Here is a 19,576-nt window from a genome sequence, read left to right as displayed (position 1 = left end):
TCCGCAATAGAAATGAAAATATTTTTCTAATGTAATCACTTTTAGTTAAAAAGCATGTAGATTAAAAAAAAAACTTCACATGTTTAATATTTTAAAAATATGTATTAATAAAATTGTTTTCCATTCATAACACTAAGTAAGGATACACTAGTGGGTAATATCATAAAACATTCACCACTTCAAACAATATTATCTATAAAGTTTTTAAACGAATATATGTGATAGTTTATTTATAAATTATTTACATTTTTAATTAATCTCAATTTATTATTTTAAGGTGGTTCAGACATACTTACTATCAAGTCAGATGTATATTTGTTAACAAGTTATATATGTAAACCTTAGATATCTCTTTTATTTATGTAAGTCCAAAGTCCATAGTCACCCTACCACTTCAATATAATTCACGACAACGGCAGTGAAGGAGGAGGACACCCACTGTAATAATCTCACATTCCATACTTCTTACTCTCTCAATTCTCTTTCATTCTCCAAAAACATTCTTTACAAATTCTCTATTGAGATCACGGTGGATAACTTTTCAATTCCAACAGATAAAAAAACCTTCGATAAAAAAGTTGTTGTGAGATTGTGAGTGTTGGAACCAAGTTGAGGAAGTAGAAAGTGTCTATCACAATATAAGGAAAGCTAATTAAGTTCGATTAATTTTCAAGTTTTTAAGTTGATAAATTAAACTTTGATAAGCATAGTTATTAGATTGAATTGTTTGATTTTAGTTGGATGAGTTGATTTGTGGAATTTTGGTTTTCTTGTTTATGATTTTCCTATTTTGTTTTTTGAGTTATCTTAATAAAAACCTTAATTATTAATTTCCTAATAGTTAAATTAACCTAAATTTTTTTAAGATATATTGATTTATTTTGCTAAAATTATTAATTGGATGCATGTGTTTAAAAAAATTAATTTCTTATTTTTTTATTCATAAGATATATTGATTCACTTTGATAGTTAGGATTATTAATTGAATGTATGTGCTTAGAAAAATTAGTTTCGCATTTTTTAGGGAGCTAAACACCATCTTATTTATGTTTCTAAGTTGTCTTTAGATTTCTATCTCGTGAATCATTAGATTAACCTGAAATTTTGATATATAATTCCTAAGATATATTGATTCACTTTTACCATTAGGATTATTAATTGGATAACTATGCTTAGCGAAATTACTTTTGCATTTTTTTAGGGAGTTCAACACTACCTTATTTGTATCTGAGTCATCTTGGAAAAAAAATTCATATTTCATTAATTGTTGGATCAAATTAAATTTTTTTCGATGGGTCCTAGATATATCATGATTTACTTTGAGCGATCAAATATTTAATTAGAGGTATGTAATTAGATCATTTTTTTCACGTAATATTCCAATAGTTTAGGTTGATGAAAACTTTGACATTTGTTGTTTGTTTGGTTTTGATTCATTTTGTGTTGCGTTACTCATTCAATTGAAGGCAAAAACATACATTTTTTTTAGTTTTGTAGAATTTGCAATTTTTTTTTCTAAAATCTTGAACAATATATGTTGTTAAGTTGTTATGCTATATACTTAAGAAAGTGGTATGAGAATTGATGATGAATGCACTTTATTTTACAGATAATATGTATTGTAAACTTGGTGAAACAAAGACATAATATATGTATATGTATATATTGAGATCGATAAGGATGATGAAATATGAAAATTTATGTTGGTGGTAATTGATCATGAACATGATATTATTTAGTATGAATGAATACAAATATGAGTGATTGTTTGGTATTAGGATTTTGTTGTGGAATATGTTTATGGAGGAAAGTATGTATTTGGCATAATTCTAGGAAGCTCTAAGGAAGGTTTTACGGTGACATTCCTTTAATATATACATGGATGTAAGGATTCAAGTCCAGAGATATCTTGATACACTAATAATCATTCACACTCATGTATAATAGAATGAGTTATGTGATGAGAATAGTAAGAGATATTTTGTTGAAGGCAATATAATGGTCTCAAAACGAAACAGATTAACCTTGTGAATGAAAGGGTAAAACTCTTTCACTGTGTCTTTATAGAGCAGTAAAAATTACCAAAAGTGTATGTTTCGAATAATTCTGATAATTAAATCTAGTTTTACCTTGTTTGTAAAATGTATGTTTTTCTTGGTGGTTAGTTTATGGTAAATTGCATTATATTATGATACAAGATGATATAACATTATCAATTTTAAATTCCTTGAATTAAAAATATAAAACATTTTATTTTATATACTAGTAGTATGGTTAGTTTGATGACCATATATTTAATGTCTAATTAATAGTTTTGAATGTTATGGAGGATTGTATATTTTTTTCTATTTATATTTTGATAAAATATTATGTAGGTTTCATATTCTTATGTAATTATGTAATGTAATGATGTGATTGAATAGATTATATCTTATTAACTAAATGGGTAGTTACTCTAATAAAAAACCAACTAGGTAAATTAGTTAATTCTATTAATATTTATAACCAATTAGAAATTTCTTATAAATTCTCACTTAATTTGATGTTAATAAATGTTAAGAAAACGGAAGAAAAGAATCTTCTATGAGTAAAAATGAATATAGTGAAGATATATTCTATTTTAATGAAAAAAATTATTTATCATATTTAATCTTTCTCCTTTTTTTATATATAGGTAAACTTATATATTTATTCATTTTTATATTTATTTGTTCTTTATTTATTGTTATTTAATATTTTATATTGATATTTGTATAATTATATATTTTTAACATTTGAGATTAAAATATCCTTTTACAATTAATTATCCATAATATTATAATTATTACTTTTCATAAAATATCATTTAATTAATATTTAAAATAAAAACATATGTATACATATAATATAAGTATACTGGCAAATATAAATGAAAATAGGCATGACGATAATTTAACTTGCTTGTCATATTATCCTGTCATTCCTAATTACCTTCGAGTCACAATGAACCAAAACAAAACAAGGCCGGAAGAAGTTAAATGTTATGGCTCTACTACATTAAATGTTTGTTAACTTTTAATATTTTTAATACACTAAAAGAGGTCAATATCTTTATTTTATATAACACAAATATTCATATTATTATGCACCATAGTACTTCAAATAAAACTATTTCTTAAAACCAATGTGAGAAATAAAATAAAATAAAAAGTGTCTTTTTCCTAATATATTTTTAGAACATCCATTTAAAGATTTTAATTAAGGACTAACCAACCTTATATTATAAATAACCTTTTTTCTAAGGTTTATTAATCACGACACATACTAATAATTAAGACTCCAATTAAATTCTGACTTGCATCTTTATATATTGTCAATAAATTTATTATCATCATTAATTATAAGTTAAAAATTTTAAATCGTTATAATAAATAAACATCGACAATACTATAATGTCTGTGGATTAAAGTTTTTTAGAAGTATTTATCAATAATATACAACTTATTCAATTTTACATTTTTTTTCTAAAAGAATGTTACACCTTCCGTATTGCATTTTAAGATTATTTTATAGATAATAATTATAATAAAAAATATAATATTTTAAAATAAATTTTATCAAAATAGTCATATTCTTTCGATAAACAGATTTCCTTTGAGATAGAAATGAACAAATATCAGTTTAATTTAAATTTTTTAATGACTAAAATAGTAATCACCATAAGTGGACAAGATTATATATAAAAAGAGTACAAAATTCAACCAATACTTATTTTTCTTTAATAAAATATTAAGTAAAGTTAATTATGTGTAATTTCATTTTCATCTCTGACTTTTTTTACTAAGTAATCTTTTTAAAACTTATGTACTCAATTTATTTTCCTCAATTATTTTACTCCGTCTTCAGTTCTTTTATTAACACTATTTTTTAAAATATGAATGAAAATCATTTAATTAATTAATTAATTTTAGGAGTTAAAATTTCAATTTCACTTGAATATGTAACTTTTATCGTTTATTTCAAATAAAATAGCATTTCTTTAAAATTACATATTTTACATTTCACGTTTAAATGTCTATGCAAATATTTGTTACTTCTAAATTTACATGTAACACTTCTAAAATCTACCTGATTTCTTTAAAGAAGTTGTAGCAGTTAAAATAAGCCGGTGAACATTTTCGATGTATTTTAAGAATGATAAGAAATTTATTCCAATCTTATATTTTAAAATTTTATGTTTGGTACTTTATATTTTACATTTTGTGCATTAAAGTAATTCTTTATAATTAAATATTTGTTTTTATAAAAATGAGGTACATATATAATTTTTCTAAGAGAATATTCATAATTTAAAAAATGTATATAAGAACATATTAATTTAAATATTAAAGCATTTAATTTTCATACAAAATTGTATTAATTTAAATTTAAACAACATAAAAGCATAAAATAAGTTATTACATCTATTGATTCAGTGATAACACATGGCCAATTTTTAACCAATAAATCATTAAACCATTTATTTACTTTAAGACTCAAAATTATTTATATTTCGCTAATAATTTTCAATAAAACAATAATCAACAAAAACACAAGAAGGAATTAAAACAAAAAGGATAATTTTTTTAGAAAAACAATTGAAAAAAAAAATGGGGATCCATACAAAGGTATCAGAAGTGACATGTGAATGGACTCATCACTCATCACACATGATCTTCATCATGATGATCTTAGATATAAAAGTGGTTGCATGCATGTATGGATGGCCACATGTCATAGATAAAAGCAAAGCTACAAATGCAGATTCATCTTCCTCACTACTTTTTCCATTGATGGTAGTTCCTAGGAAGTCTATGTTAGCCATTGTTTTTCTTTGGCCAGGCCTTATGTGTTAGTATTAACAAGAAAAAACGTCTAATCATAGCTTTAAGAATTGGGCCAATTGATTTGGGTTTACAATGTCAAAGAGGTGGGCCCCCTCCTTCTTCAACAAGAGGGTTAGCTCGACATACCTCTCGTATTTCTGCTGCTGCGACTCCTCTTGCAGGCTTGGCGACTGGCCCATTCTGCGGCCCAACAGAGTTCCTTTGCTGAGAAATTCATGTGCCAAGTACCCAGCCAGGAGCATGTTTGTTGAGACTGGGTCAGGATCAGGGCCCTCAAGTTTGGGCAATTTGGTAATTGTGGCCGAGGATATGGGTTTTTGGGAACCTTGATGCCTCTCCTTCCGCTTACCGCCACCGTTGAGTGGCAGTGGTGTACGGCGAGAGGGAGGACGCATTGTTTTGGTACTCATTTTTTCTTCTACACTGCACACATCACCATCATCAGACAGAAAAAAAATGAAAACTGAGAAAGGAATCTGAGTGCGGATGAACAGTGAAGTGAAATAAATGTGAATTGGAGAGAAGAAAAGCGATGATAACAAGGAAGAGGTAACGTTGGAATAATGAAGAAGTTATGGAGTGTGGTATTTATATTCACTGACGCAACTAAATGGCCTTGATTACTATCAGATATTACGTTAATGCCAAGCGGTGCAAGGATGAGTCATTTTTTCTGCCTTTTATATTTGCACAACTTACCAGTTATTTTGTCGTTATTGTTTTTTTTTTTTAAAAAAAAACTAGTTCAAGTTTTGTCTTATTAATCATTGAGATAAATAGTTTTACCTTCATTTATTTATGTAATTTGAGATAATGATTTGAAACATTTTTTACATTGAATTTGGATAGAATTCTATGACTTTGGGAAATTAAGATATATTAAAATTGAATTGTTTTTATCTTGAATTTCTTAAGTTTTAATTTCTCTGTTTAGATCATATATTTCAGTCATACCAAATGCAGAAGATATTGTTTCAATCTAACTAAAATATCAATTACATACATTTTGTAAAAAAAATATATAACTGACTGAGGAAAAAACATAAAAATATTGGTGCAATTTTAAGCTAAAAAATTATGAAAATAGTATAATTTTGAAGTTGTGAGTTTGATACAATTTTATTTTAAAGAAATTATGTCAGTTTATTATGATTTTAATACTTTTTTTTTAATTTCAATTGAAATTGTATCATTTTAAAACTATTTTAATGTACAGTGGGATAAACTAAAATCATATAAATTTGATACGATATTATAATATAAACCATCAAACTATCATAACTTCAAAATTATATTATTATAATAATTTTAAAGTCAAAATTATACCATTTTAATGTTTTTGTCCATAAATTGACATTTATAAAATAAATGGATCCACCTATATTAATTCAAATAATTTTGATAAATGTAAAATAATAAATAATCTTCACCTAAATAAATAATATCAACATTACTAATTAGACAAATAATTTAATTATATTTTTTACTTATATGAGTTTAAAAATACTTTGATAAGTTGTGATAAAACGTTTCAAATTAATACTATTCAAAAAGTTATTTTTTCATAATTATTCTAGAATGTTTTTTTAATATTGGCTGGGAAAATTACAATTTAACTTATTAAAAAAATAAGATGAATTATATTATCATGAATATTGATTAAAATAACGTAGTTCATATCAATTAAAAGTAATATATTATTTTAGGTTAACTGAAAATTCGTTTTTAATGTTAATAAAAAAATATATAACTTTAGGTAGTCATAGTTATTTTTATACATTCATATAATTTTAATCTCAAAAATATTAAAAAAACATACTTTTGTTATAAATATTTCAATCTTTTATAAAATTGAATTACATTCTAAATAAAAAACGGAAATAAAATTAGATGAAAATATAGATAAAAAAATATGTTTTTAAATCATCAAACTTTTAGAAAACTTTATCAAAATTTATTGTTCATCTTCAAAATGACGTCAATTATTATTTTTATCATTTTTACTCTCTTTTTTTCACTAAATCAAAGAATTTACATACATTTATTATGATATAAAAACAAAATATAGAAAATACATAACTATTTTGTTAAGATAAAAATGCTTTAGAGAAATTAAAGCCAAAGCTTCTCGATTTTATTAAAACTAAAAAAATAATTTAATTATCTTATTCATGCATTTAATTTTTCTTATATGACTTTCACTTTTTTTAATATTTATTATTACTTTGACATTATTTTATTGTTTTTTTCCATCAAATCATTTATTATATCCATCAACTTAACCCTAACCCTGTCTATCTCTTTCTCTCTTACTTCATTCAACCCATTCATCCCAAAAGTCAAATGTACATTTAACACTTTTCTTTTTATGTAACTACCGGTTTAGATTATTTAATGAAAATAATTATATGTTCTTATTCATATTAAATTAAATTAAAAACTTCGACTAAAAGCACACGCAAGTGGAGATTTTTTTTTATCATATAATCTTGTTATTTTGAAAAATAAATAATGTTTAAAACTACAAAAAAAAAAAACTAATTTTATACAGAAAAAACATAACAAATTGTAAACCTTTGCCCCTTACTATTTCCTTCTCTTTTCTTAATATCTTCCAAAAGTCTTCCTTTCATTTATCTTTAGTTTTCTTCTTCTATATTTTATATCTTTTGATCTCTTCTCAAAGTAAACGAAAGACCGGATGATATTTTATTCAATTTTTTTATAACTAAAATAAGTTTTTATTTATTCTAAATATTCTTTATTTTTATTATGATTTTATCATCAACGGTGAAGTAATTGGAAAAATAATTATTTCAACTTATTTGATTAAATATTAAATTTTGTCATATTTGAATATTTTGTTATAGATTTCTCTTATTTGATTTTGATACATATATTACATTATTAGATATTTTACATATATAATTTTTATATTACAAATACAACACTTTATGTAAATATTCAATATAAGAAGATACTAATTTAAAATATTGTTTTTACTATATTAAAAATAATATTTATAGTCTAAATTTCTTTGGGTTTTTTTTTCGTCGCCTCTGCTCACTACAATCACTGTCACCATTATCATCATCATTAGAGCATCAATTTTGACTAGCGATCACACGATTTTACTCGTCTTAGTTAGAGGATAAGAATATCGTCAAGATTGCAGTCATATTCTAATCGCACTTTAACAATCCAATCACAATCAAGTGTTATCGTTCTTTTCAGTCACAAGTGGCGACTAGGAATGGCAACGGGTCGGGTCGGGTACGGGTAGTGCCTACCCGCAACCCGACCCGCCGGATAAAATCGTACCCGCTACCCGACCCGCTACCCGCCGGGTACCTGTTTAAAAAATACCCGCGGGTATTTTAAAACCCGCGGGTACCCGCGGATACCCGCAAAAAATTAAAAAAAAAATATTTAATACATTTTAAAAATAAAATTTAAATAAAAATACAAATATAAATAATATAAATTAAATTAAATGTAAATTAAAATTTAATTTTAATAAAATTTAAACTAATAAAATATAATTTTATTTTATTTTTAATTAAATTTAATTAAAAATATATATAAATTATTTATTTTTTAATTTTTTGCGGGTAACGGGTACCCGCGGGGCGGGTAGTATATTACCCGTACCCGACCCGTTTAGAAGCGGGTATTAAAATACCCGCTACCCGCGGATAGTTACTACCCGCCACGGATTTTACCTGCGGGTACCCGTGCCCGCGGGTAAAATTGTCATCCCTAGTGGCGACGCGTGTGTTACCGTCTCTAACACCGACCACCTTCGTTGAACTCATTGTAACCTCTTCTTTCTGGATCTGACCTTGTTGTGTTGATGGCCTTTTTCCATGATGTCTCTTCTAACCTATCTTTTGTTTTCAACACTTCTGACTCGTCCATATATATTAACTATGTCCATGTGCATTTATCTATTAATAAGTTAGATGACACTAATTATGCGAGTTGGGAATCAAATGTTAAACTTTGGTTTAAGAGTAAGGGATATGTTGATCATATTATTCAAAACGTGATAACTATTGATTCCGCTGCGGTTACTCGTTTGTTGAAAATTGATGCTCAATTATGCATTGTTCTCAAGGTACCCTCACTCATCTTTAAAACAAATTTTTTCGTTCCTACAAAACATGTTTGGAAATTTGGGAAGAGGCCAAATTACTATACATAAATGATACTCAACATATTTATGATGTATGTCATGATCTTTTCAATGTTATTGCTCCTTGGCATCAGGAATCTATGATTGATTATATGGGTAAAATTCATGTTTTTTTTCATGAATTATTGCCTCATGTCTCTACTCTTTCCCAATAAATAGAGCAACGGTCAAAGTTCTTATTTGCTGATAAATATTATCATATTCATAATTAGATTTTAGGTTCACCTGTTGTACCTATTTTGACTTTTATTTGTTCCCACTCTTTTGCATGTATCTAGTAAACCGATTAATGATACACATATTTATGTTGATGATTCCTCTATGTTAGCATCTCAACGTGATGATCATCACTCTCGCAAGCCGGAAAAAAGATGTCACAAGTGTGACCATTATGGCAGACTATATAGGCCACAAGATTTATAAGTGTTATGTAATACACGATAATCCTCCTAGATTTGTGATTGTTGTTCAGACTGCTTATGCCTCACAATCAATTACTAGAGATCCTCCTTCATTCAGTAAATTTCACAAATGGTATAAGGATCAACCTTGTAATTCCATTGCATATGTACATATTTTGTTGGTCTTGACTCCATCTTCTTTTCTTGGTCCTTGGGTTCTTGACTCAAGAGTCACAAATCACATTATTAGTAACAAATCTTTGTTTTCTTCTTTATCCTCTTTGGATCCTTTACCTTCTGTTACAATGACTAATGGATCTAGAATTTTAGCTCATGGTATTGAAGTTGTTAACATTTTTCCTTTTTTACCTATTGATAATGTTCTTTATGTCTCTGATCTCCTTTTAACTTATTATTTATTAGTTGTTTAGCTCGTTCTCTTTATTTAACAAAGATTTTATTTATTTACACGATCGGAGTTTGAGACATTTATATGTGAAAAATAGACTCTTTTTCATATTTGTTCTAATTGTGTATTTCATGAAAGGACTAAATACATTGAGATTGACTCTTTTCATTAAGGAAAAGATTGTATATGAAAATGTCAAGTTCATTAATTAAAGTGATAAGTTAATACATATTTTTACAAAGTCTTTATGGAATTCGAGAATTGTTATATTTGTAACAAACTTGTATATAAGATTTGTATACATTATCTTGAGGAGGAGTGTGGTAGATTTATTTGATTATTAGATATTTTAGATAGATATTTTACTTTTGTCTTTTACTTTTAATTAATTTGTTGTTATTTTTTATTTGTATTTTTAATTAACCTATATTTTTTTATTATAAATACAATATGTGTATATTATATTATCGTAGTGTACCGTGTGTGTTTTGTGTAGAAATTGTAATTGATGTTGAGAATTATTTGAATACTTTAATGTTATTGAGTTTTATTCAGATAAATATAACAATAAGTGGAAAGAAATGTTGTAGTTATATAAAGAAATTATTTGAATTGTTTAGACATTATATAACTAAAAGGTTTTAAGTACTTTAAACAAATTAATTTCATTATGCTTCGTAAGATTGATTATTCTGATATTTTTTTATTCAAATGAATATCTAATATTTTTTTGAAAATAAATATGAACATAACATGTTTTTCGTGTAAGGAAAAATTAGGTCCAACTTTTTCATGACAAATTGGTCAATAAACAAGTTGTGAATAAGACAGTAACGAAGTCTACGCTCAGTCTTTTTGCAGTTATTAATGTGTAAATAATCTTTATTTGGCGTTTTCTTTAACACTTTATATGGTGATTCATAAAGTTCAAGTACTTCTAACTGGATAAATATGAATATGATTATTAAAATATGTAATTATATTAAGCACATTCTAAGGATGTTGAATTTAAAATATTGTTCTTTTTAAAATCTAAAATCCAGTCTCATTTTAAAAATGTCTGAACATTAAATATTTTAAAATATTATTCTTTCTGAAATCTGAAATTCGGTCATGATTTTATTTTAAAAAATACCTGAACATTAAATATTAAGTATCTGCTGCATATAAAATAATAATCCTTTATTCAATAAATAATAATTTTTATACAAAATACGTATTTTTATTTCGAAAACAGAAGAAAACTTATACGTAGACGACCTTAATTTCATGAGCATTATTCATGGAAGGCTCTTCTATGCATATCATACTTAAAACGTGAAGGGAATCTAGGAGTCACGTTCATGTATCTATCTATTTGTCGACTTCGTCAGTAATTTCTCACGTAATTAAACATTTGAAAATATTAAACAATTTACAATAAGAATGATTTAATTTTTTAATAATTTTTATATTCTTTTTATTCACATGATAATGACGTGTTTAAATTAAAAAATATTTTTTTAATAGAGAATTTAAAATATTTTATGATATTATGTGTTATTTGAGTATACAAGAAAAATAGATTTTAAAAATTTAAAAGAGAACTCCGATTATCAAAAATTCAAGTATTTTAAATTTTATTTAATAAATAAAAAATTAAATTATTATTATTCTTAAATTTATATATTCTTACTCTTAAAATTATGTTTTTCTTAATATATTTTAAGTAAAGCATTATCAAGTGATATTAATAAAAGTTTTTTTTAAACTGAAGTTAATCAAAATTATTTTCCGTTGATATCGCTGAATTTACTTTATCATTTGTATAAGCTAGTATTGATTACTTATTTTTACGAATACTAATACATTTTTTTCTGGTCCATATAAACAGTATTTTTCATATATGTTAAATATAATTTTATTGTTTACTTTAATTCAATTAGAGTTATTTTATTGTAGGTTTATTGATATATGCTTATATTTTTTTAGCAAATATTAAGAGGACTACTTTTTTGTTAATGTTGATTAAAATTTATTAATTTACATGGTAATAGGGGTTTTTGTTCAATAATTGTTGAGATTAGTTTTTGATGGATGATACCAATATTATTTACTTTTGGTCAACTTTAACTAAGATTACACTTTACCAATATCAGGTGTGAGAATTTTTCATCAAACAATTAAAATTTCCACAAAAGTAATCGTTATTAATATCAATATCAATGGAGAATAATCTTATCAATATCACTCCAAAAATCTTTACAAAACATCAATTAATGCGACAAAATGATGTTTTCAATTAATATTTTAAAAACTAAATACTGTTTGATATTAAAATAAATTTTTTATTTGATAACAATTAAAATACTTTGTAAATAAATAAATAAAATAAATTTATATCACTTTATTCAAATACAATATTTAAAAAACAGTATGTTAAATTCAATATATTTAAATATGAGAATGAAAATAATCGAAACCTCTTCCCTCTTCGTCTCGAAACATTTTTGTTCATTCGACTTGTGGACCTCATCATTTTTCCTTTTGCCAACTCGTTACCCTACATCAAATAATTAGGGTATGAGATTCGTGTTCAGACAAAGATGCATGTTGTCGATACGACACTGTTGTTGTCGTTGTGCTTCTGAATTATAGAAGACACTAGTGCATAGGATGAAGAGAAAGGAGAGAAAAAAAAATCAATGTAAAAGAAATAAATTAAGTTTTTTCTATATTGGTTAGAAATCTAAATATAAATTCTAATAAAAGTAGAAAGAATCTTAGCTATTTCCTTTTCATCAATTCTCATTTTCAAATGTTTTTTTTTATTTAACTGTTATTTTCAAAATTTAAGACAATATTAGATATTTTTTATTATTTATGCACTTATTCTTCTCTTCATATATAAGTAATTTATTATAGTGGAAAAATAAAAGTACGACTGTACGAAATAGTAAAATCAAGGAAATGTAACAACCTTAAACAGTGATAGTATATAATTCATTAAAACAGAGATTAAAATTTGATTATAAAGTCCTCCAGAGCATGCGTTGACACTGTTACATTCATTAAGTACAAGTAACAATGCGGGTGTAATAAATTATTCATTGAAATAATACAACTTAACTAAAAACATGCGTGGGGATAATACAATTTGACTAAAAGCATGCAATGAAATAATAATAAAATTTAACTATTTATGGTTTGTTTAGCTTTGGTAAATGATTCTGCAATCTTGGTGGCAATACAGTATGCCGTAGACTGAATGGTTACCATGGGATTGACACCAACTGCAGTTGGCAAAACACTCCCATCACACACATACAAGCCTTTTGCTTCCCAGCTCTCACCATTTTCATCAACTGCACCTTCTTCTTCAGTGGCACCCATTCTACAACTTGTCATCTGATGTGCAGATGTAAACACTGTCCAGAGTTCATTCCTGGACCTTGGACCCCCAACTATTGTCACAGTGTCAAGAAACTCCTCTAAATCTTCCTCCTTCATCCCCTTACATTTCAGTCTTTGCCCATCACTCCTGAATGTTCCAACTTCCACAGCACCTGCTGCAACCAAAATCCTCAAGGCCTTCCTTAGTCCAATTCTAAGGTTTTCTTTGTCCTCTTGGTCAAGTCTGTAAGTTATTCTCCCTTCAGCCTTCACTTCTCCTGAACCATGGTCTCTAATCAAGGCAAAAATGTTAGCAGTTCTTGCATACTTTTCCATCCTGTCTTTCATGTCATGCCCTGAAAGCCAGGGAGCCAATGCTGAAAATGATCCTGGTCCTACCGCAGGTGTTTCTATGATGAATCTTGGGGTGGCCTCTTCTGCAAATACCTTGTGGATAGAAGTTATGATCCCACCCTCGTAGTTATTGCCACTGAAGTTTGTCATGTCTTCTGGGAAGTATCCCCATGCAAATAGAACTGGGTGGAGATGGAGATTCCTTCCAATGTGTGGATTTTTCAGTCCACTGGAAATCATTAGAGGAGGAGTGGACAGACTGCCACATGCTGAAATAGTTACCTTGGATTCGATTAGGAGTTTCTTTGTTACCTTACTCCTCCACGTTGCTGCTGCAATGACTCCTGAACATTTCTTTTTCTTCATTCCACCATTTCCATCTTCAAGTATGAATCTCTCAGCTTTACATCCAGAGAGGATCACCGCACCATTTCCTACAGCGTCAACCAACCAAGTAGAGTCAGTGCCCTTCTTATCTCCTGTCCTACAACCATAACAGCATGAACCACAATAATGATCTGCTGAGGAATTTGTAGCCACTGACTCTACTTTCAAGCCCATTTTCTCACATCCTTGTACGAGAATTTGATTCTGAAACCCTGGTTTGTTGCACTTCTCTGTCACACCAATCCTTCTGCATACCGTGTCCATGGCAGATTGATAATCAGAGCTTGCAAAAAGGGGAATTTTTTTTTTTTTCGACCATTCCCTCAGAACAGAATCGGGTGTTCTGATGCATGCAGACCAGTTTACTGCAGAGCCTCCACCCACAGTTGAGCCAGCTAGGATCATCATCTTCCCATCAAGACTTGGCAGAATGCCACCTGATTCGTATAGCTCGTTCATGGATGGTCCTTCCAGGGAAGAATAATCATGGGAAACAAAGTACTCTCCTTTCTCTAGGACGATTACTTTCTGACCAGAGTTTGCAAGAACTGCAGCTGCAACTCCACCACCACAACCAGACCCGACAATGACAACATCACATTTGACCTTGTATAGATTCTGCAGTTTATCTTCAGTAACTTCAAGGCCTTTTTCAGCGAGGGATTGCATCAAAGTATTATGAGTTTCATATATAGTCTCTATTAATCCCCTTTGCAGAGGCCTCTCCTTCTGTATCAACTTTTCCTTGGTGTCCACCTGGTATCCAATTGCTTCCCATGCGGGATTATGTCCATTTTCATCAGCCTGCATTGTTTGGGGAAACATATGAAAAGGCCAAAAATATATAAACATTAAACAAGCAAATAATTTGGGAGGGAGATACTGAGAAATTCAATATACATGTTTCACATCATGACATGCTAAACAAGAATTTAAAATCAGATTCACCATTGGATTAATGAAAATATTAATTAGCACTACACCAATCTAGTTGTTGTCCAAGTGATCCTCCGTCCTTTTTAAAACAACAGCCTTTAAAAATCGAGACACACTTATTAAGAAATATTTAGTTAGGAAATTTATCTAAAATTATTTTCAACCTTTTTTAAACTGTTTTTTTTTATTGTTTCTGTTCGATATAAATGATTCTGTATTGATTATTCTCAATTATATACAAAGGTATTGTTGGAAAAAAATAGTAAAAAAAAAAAAACTATTTTACAATACAAATGAAAAGCTAAAAAGACTAGTATTCTGAAATTCTGGAATGGGACAACTATTCATTAATAATCATATAATCTAATATACCATCTGTTCTTTTTAATTGGCGATTTCTTTTATCTGCAATTGTTTTAAAATTTCAAGATAATATAACCCTTTTTAAAATATACCCTTAATTTAATTAATATGATGGGAGAAAAAAATAGTTATCATAATCTAGAGAGATAAAAAAAAATAACAAATGTATATTGAAGTAAAAAATTGAAAAGAACAAAATAGATAATTCACTTAAAATGTTTTGAAAATAAATAATAAAATATCCTTGAATATTTACCAAGAAACGTGTTGGTCAATCAAATATCCATATTTTAGTGGTAACTTTTGCAAATAACTCATCTATTGAAGTCATTTGTCAAACTTAACATATCATTATCTCATATATTAAAGTCATGAGTCAAACTTTTGAAAACGTCTGTCTGATTGTGCAGTGTATATAGAGATGGTTTTTCAAGTAACTACGAACTCCTTTTTAACTGTGGCATTATATCCCAATTTATGATCATTAAATACGAATGACAACTTGATGAAAGAAATAGCACATGTACATACAGCGATGCTTAACAATAATGATGCAAAATCGTGATCTGCAATTCAAATTTCCAACCAACACTGAATTCAATCTCATCAGAACAAGCGAGAAAACTTACCCTTGAGAAGAAAGTGTAGAAGAAAGCAAGTTTGATGAGCAAAAAGACTATCCGAAGGGGCACCCAGCGCTTCTCCCTGGACCAGTTCCTGAGAATCTCTTCTCTCTTATCCAAGGAGATCTCAGAGAAGTTGTGGATGAAAGGCCACTTCCAGTTCAAGCAAAGTCTTCCACAGAGAAACAGTGTCCCCAATCTGAAGGACAGTATCCAGAGAACCCAATTCACGAGGGACAAGGCTTCTGGCACAACCCTCTTGCGCAAAAGCTCTGCAGCCTGATTTTCATCGAAGTGAATGAATTGAAGCACCGTGTATCGGTTGAGTTTGTTAAGCAGAAAGAACTGATAAAACTGAATTATGCATCGATTACATTAGAGAAGTAAGTGTTAGAAAAATTACCTCATGTGGGAAAGGGACATGAGAAGTTTCCTCCAATGGCAAAGGAAAGAGGGTGTGACATATAGAAGCCATGACATGCATCTGAGAAGAGGATAAGCCATGGCTGTAATCTTTCTCTCTTCTACCTCCTCTCAGCAATGGGTGACAGTTGACACTCCCTTCCATTCTCTCTCTCTTTTTTTTTAAGTATTTTGTAATATTTATGTTGCACAAGTTGTTACAAAATATGTTTTTTATTTTTTATTTTATAGATAGACCAGAGGAGTAAAAGAAGGGGAAAGAAAGGAAGTTGGGCTTTGGCCCAATTTCCATTTGGTGATCGTGTTTGTTGATACGAAGGTGGAAGCAGGAAGAATTTGAATTTGAATTTTCCTGTTGAGTTTTTAGTCTTATCCTTTAAAATATATTATGTGATATTAATGTTTTCTGTTTTAAAATATATTAATTTCTTTGTATATATTAATATTTATATATTTGAAAAGTTTAACAGGGGATAATATAAAAAAATTAACGGAAAATCTGAACTGGACTTACAGGAGAAGAAGACAGAAAAGTAGAGTGGAAATAAATGTTGTTTGTTGTGATTTGTTCACAGAATCTTTGGGAGCATTGTAGTACGTGTTTCGGTTTTGGTGTTTGATGGGTGATGGATTGCATGGAGGCCAAATATGGGAGAATGCGTGAATGAATGAAATTCAATTTAAGGCGAGATGGTATCAAGCTACATCATCCGTAGGAGTTATTTATAACATTCAGTATCAATAAAAATAATATTACTTTTTAATGTAAAAATCACTTGTTTAAGATTTATGCCATTTGTTTCAATTTTTTCTCAACTAAATTCATTTTAAAATAATATCTCCTTAAAACATTATATCAATTATAATGAAATTTTATATTATATTATAATCAGAAATGATAAAAACTAACTTCTTCGATATATATATATATATATATATATATATATATATATATATATATATATATATATATATATATATATATATATATATATATATATATATATATATATATATATATATATATATATATATATATATATATATATATATATATATATATATATATATATATATATATATATATATATATATATATATATATATATATATATGTTTAATAGCCAATTTTATCCCTAGTTTGGTTTGCAAATCTCAATTTAGTCCCTTTTTAGAAAAATGTTTGAAATTGGTTCTTACTTTTAAATTTTTGAGTGAAAATAGTCCCTTCCGTTAAGTATAACTAAACGGAGTTAATGGGTTAATGATGTGGCACTACTTATTGATTACGTGTCAAAAAAATGTGCTTACCTGTTGGTTAATTAGGAAATCAATTAGGAAAGAAAGAATTTTATTCAAAAATAATTTTTTAATTGGGAAAGAAGGGATTTTATTCAGAAATTGGTCGCGGGCGACAATCCGGTCGAAGAACAGATCTAGGCCCTCACACTCAAAGGGGGGACGACCTCTACCGGTCTCAGCGTCGACGGCGACCTCAGGCCCCATCGGAACAACTGCCGACCGCGGCGCCGCTGCCTTCTCTTCTTCGCGCGCGAGGCCGATACACTCTCCTTCTGTCTACCGCGAAAAAGCCCTCCGCCAAACCGGCCACCGCGCCTCTTCCGCGCCACTGCTTCGTCAACTCCAGCCACCGTGCCACTGTTTCTCCGATCTCGTCTGCTTTCTCCGACACCGGCAACCCAGGGAGGGGTTCATCTTCATCGCACGTCCAAACCTCCACCCGAGTGGCAGCCGCGAGCCACCGGAGCCGTCGCCAGTCGAGGCGAAATCTCTCCTCCTTCGTCGCTCGTCGCACGCGGGAAGTTCTCTCCCTTCTCCGTCCATAGTCGCCGCCACCGAGGCTGCCGCGATGGGCTCTCCTATTTCTCTTTCAAGGGTTCTTTCGTCTCCAGCATCACCACCGGACCGAAGCATTCTTCCCTCTCTTTTTCTCATTTTTTTTATTTATTTACTGATTAATTTGGCATTGATTGATTCGATGTTTTACTGGGATTGAAAATGACGAGTGTGTGTTGTGTACATCTGAGTGTGAGGGGTGAATGCTGGATCTGTTATGCCATGTGTGTTGATTGGGTTATGTTTGTTGGGAGTGGTTACGGTCGAAGAGCAATCCGATCGAAATGATTTCGCGGGCGACAATCCGGGCGAAAAAGAAGGTGTGATTGAAACGAAGGTGACGAAGACGAGAAGAAGAAGAAGAGTAAGAGAGTGAGAATGAGTGTGAGTGAGTAGCGAGTGAGGTGAAGGTGGGTGTCTGGGGATGCGGTTTTTTAGGAGCCAGGAACCTCAGGTTTTCGCCATTTCATATATAAATTTAGGTTTAATACCACGTAAGCAACGCACACAATTGTATTTTGACACCTAAGCACTAATTACTGCCACATCATCATTCTACTAACTCCGTTTGCTTATATTTAATGGAAGGGACTAACTTGACTCACAAATATACAAGTAAGGATCCATTACAATTACTTTTCTAACGAGGGACTAAATTGAGATTTCCGAACCAAACTGGGGACAAAATTGGGTATTAAACCTATATATATATATATATATATATATATATATATATATATATATATATATATATATATATGTATGTATGTATGATTTGCTAACTCGCGTATGTTTATTTTTCAGTTGATATATTTTAGCAATGTGTACCGGTTTTAGTAGACAAAAGTATCCTTATATATCATGGATTCTAAGTTTTAAAGTCAAGGGTATTTGAATAATTTTCATTCCCAAATCCTTGCTCACCTCCCTCATCACCTTTCTTATTCCTCTCAACCCTTTTTCTTTCATCTCTCTCACTTCAACATTTTCTCTCTCATCCTATGGTAGCCCCAACTGAAAAAAAAATGAGAAACACAGATTGTTAAACAATTTCTTACAAAAAAATGATTTTATAATGAGTTTTCATTTTATAATTTTTGTCTTATCTAATTTTCACAAGCATAATGACATATGAAGGAATTGGTAATTGGCCTGGAAAAAAATCAGAAATACTCCTTAAAAAATTTCTTACAAAAAATGATTTTATAATGAGTTTTCATTTTAAAATTTGTGTCTTATCTAATTTTATCTAATTTTCACAAGCATAATGACATCAAAGGAATTGGTAATTGGCTCGGAAAAAATCAGAAACACTCTTTGTTAAACAATTTCTTACAAAAAATGATTTTATAATGAGTTTTCATTTTTATAATTTTTGTCTTATCTAATTT

The 19,576-nt window shown here is 28.9% G+C and overlaps 2 protein-coding genes across 2 annotated transcripts; both read right to left on the bottom strand.

Annotated features, from left to right (window-relative positions):
• Nucleotides 1–4,897: 4,897 nt before the first annotated feature.
• On the bottom strand, nt 4,898–5,260 carry LOC108323255 (uncharacterized). The gene has a single exon (XM_017555647.2). It carries the CDS (start codon nt 5,258–5,260, stop codon nt 4,898–4,900), a length of 363 nt encoding a protein of 120 aa, XP_017411136.2.
• Nucleotides 5,261–12,851: 7,591 nt separating this feature from the next.
• LOC108323271 (long-chain-alcohol oxidase FAO2) lies at nt 12,852–16,559 on the bottom strand. Its single transcript, XM_017555685.2, has 3 exons — nt 16,309–16,559; nt 15,912–16,184; nt 12,852–14,787 (listed from the first exon to the last, which is right to left on the bottom strand). The coding sequence occupies exons 1-3, from the start codon at nt 16,471–16,473 to the stop codon at nt 13,042–13,044; spliced, it is 2,184 nt and encodes a 727-aa protein (XP_017411174.1). The 5' UTR covers nt 16,474–16,559; the 3' UTR covers nt 12,852–13,041.
• Nucleotides 16,560–19,576: the final 3,017 nt, after the last annotated feature.

This window comes from Vigna angularis, chromosome 2 (genome assembly GCF_016808095.1).
Source record: "Vigna angularis cultivar LongXiaoDou No.4 chromosome 2, ASM1680809v1, whole genome shotgun sequence".
NCBI classification, from domain to species: domain Eukaryota; kingdom Viridiplantae; phylum Streptophyta; class Magnoliopsida; order Fabales; family Fabaceae; genus Vigna; species Vigna angularis.
Note: the sequence above shows the minus strand (reverse complement) of the source record. Positions and strands in the feature narration are given on the sequence as shown.

Excerpts from the sequence above, each read along its gene's own strand:
- LOC108323255 (XM_017555647.2), bottom strand. The coding sequence starts at position 5,260 with ATGCGTCCTCCCTCTCGCCGTACACCACTGCCACTCAACGGTGGCGGT.
- LOC108323271 (XM_017555685.2), bottom strand. The coding sequence starts at position 16,473 with ATGGAAGGGAGTGTCAACTGTCACCCATTGCTGAGAGGAGGTAGAAGA. Across the intron at positions 16,185-16,308 it reads ATGTCCCTTTCCCACATGAG|GCTGCAGAGCTTTTGCGCAA; the intron begins GTAATTTTTCTA and ends GATGAAAATCAG. Across the intron at positions 14,788-15,911 it reads TCTACACTTTCTTCTCAAGG|GCTGATGAAAATGGACATAA; the intron begins GTAAGTTTTCTC and ends CAAACAATGCAG.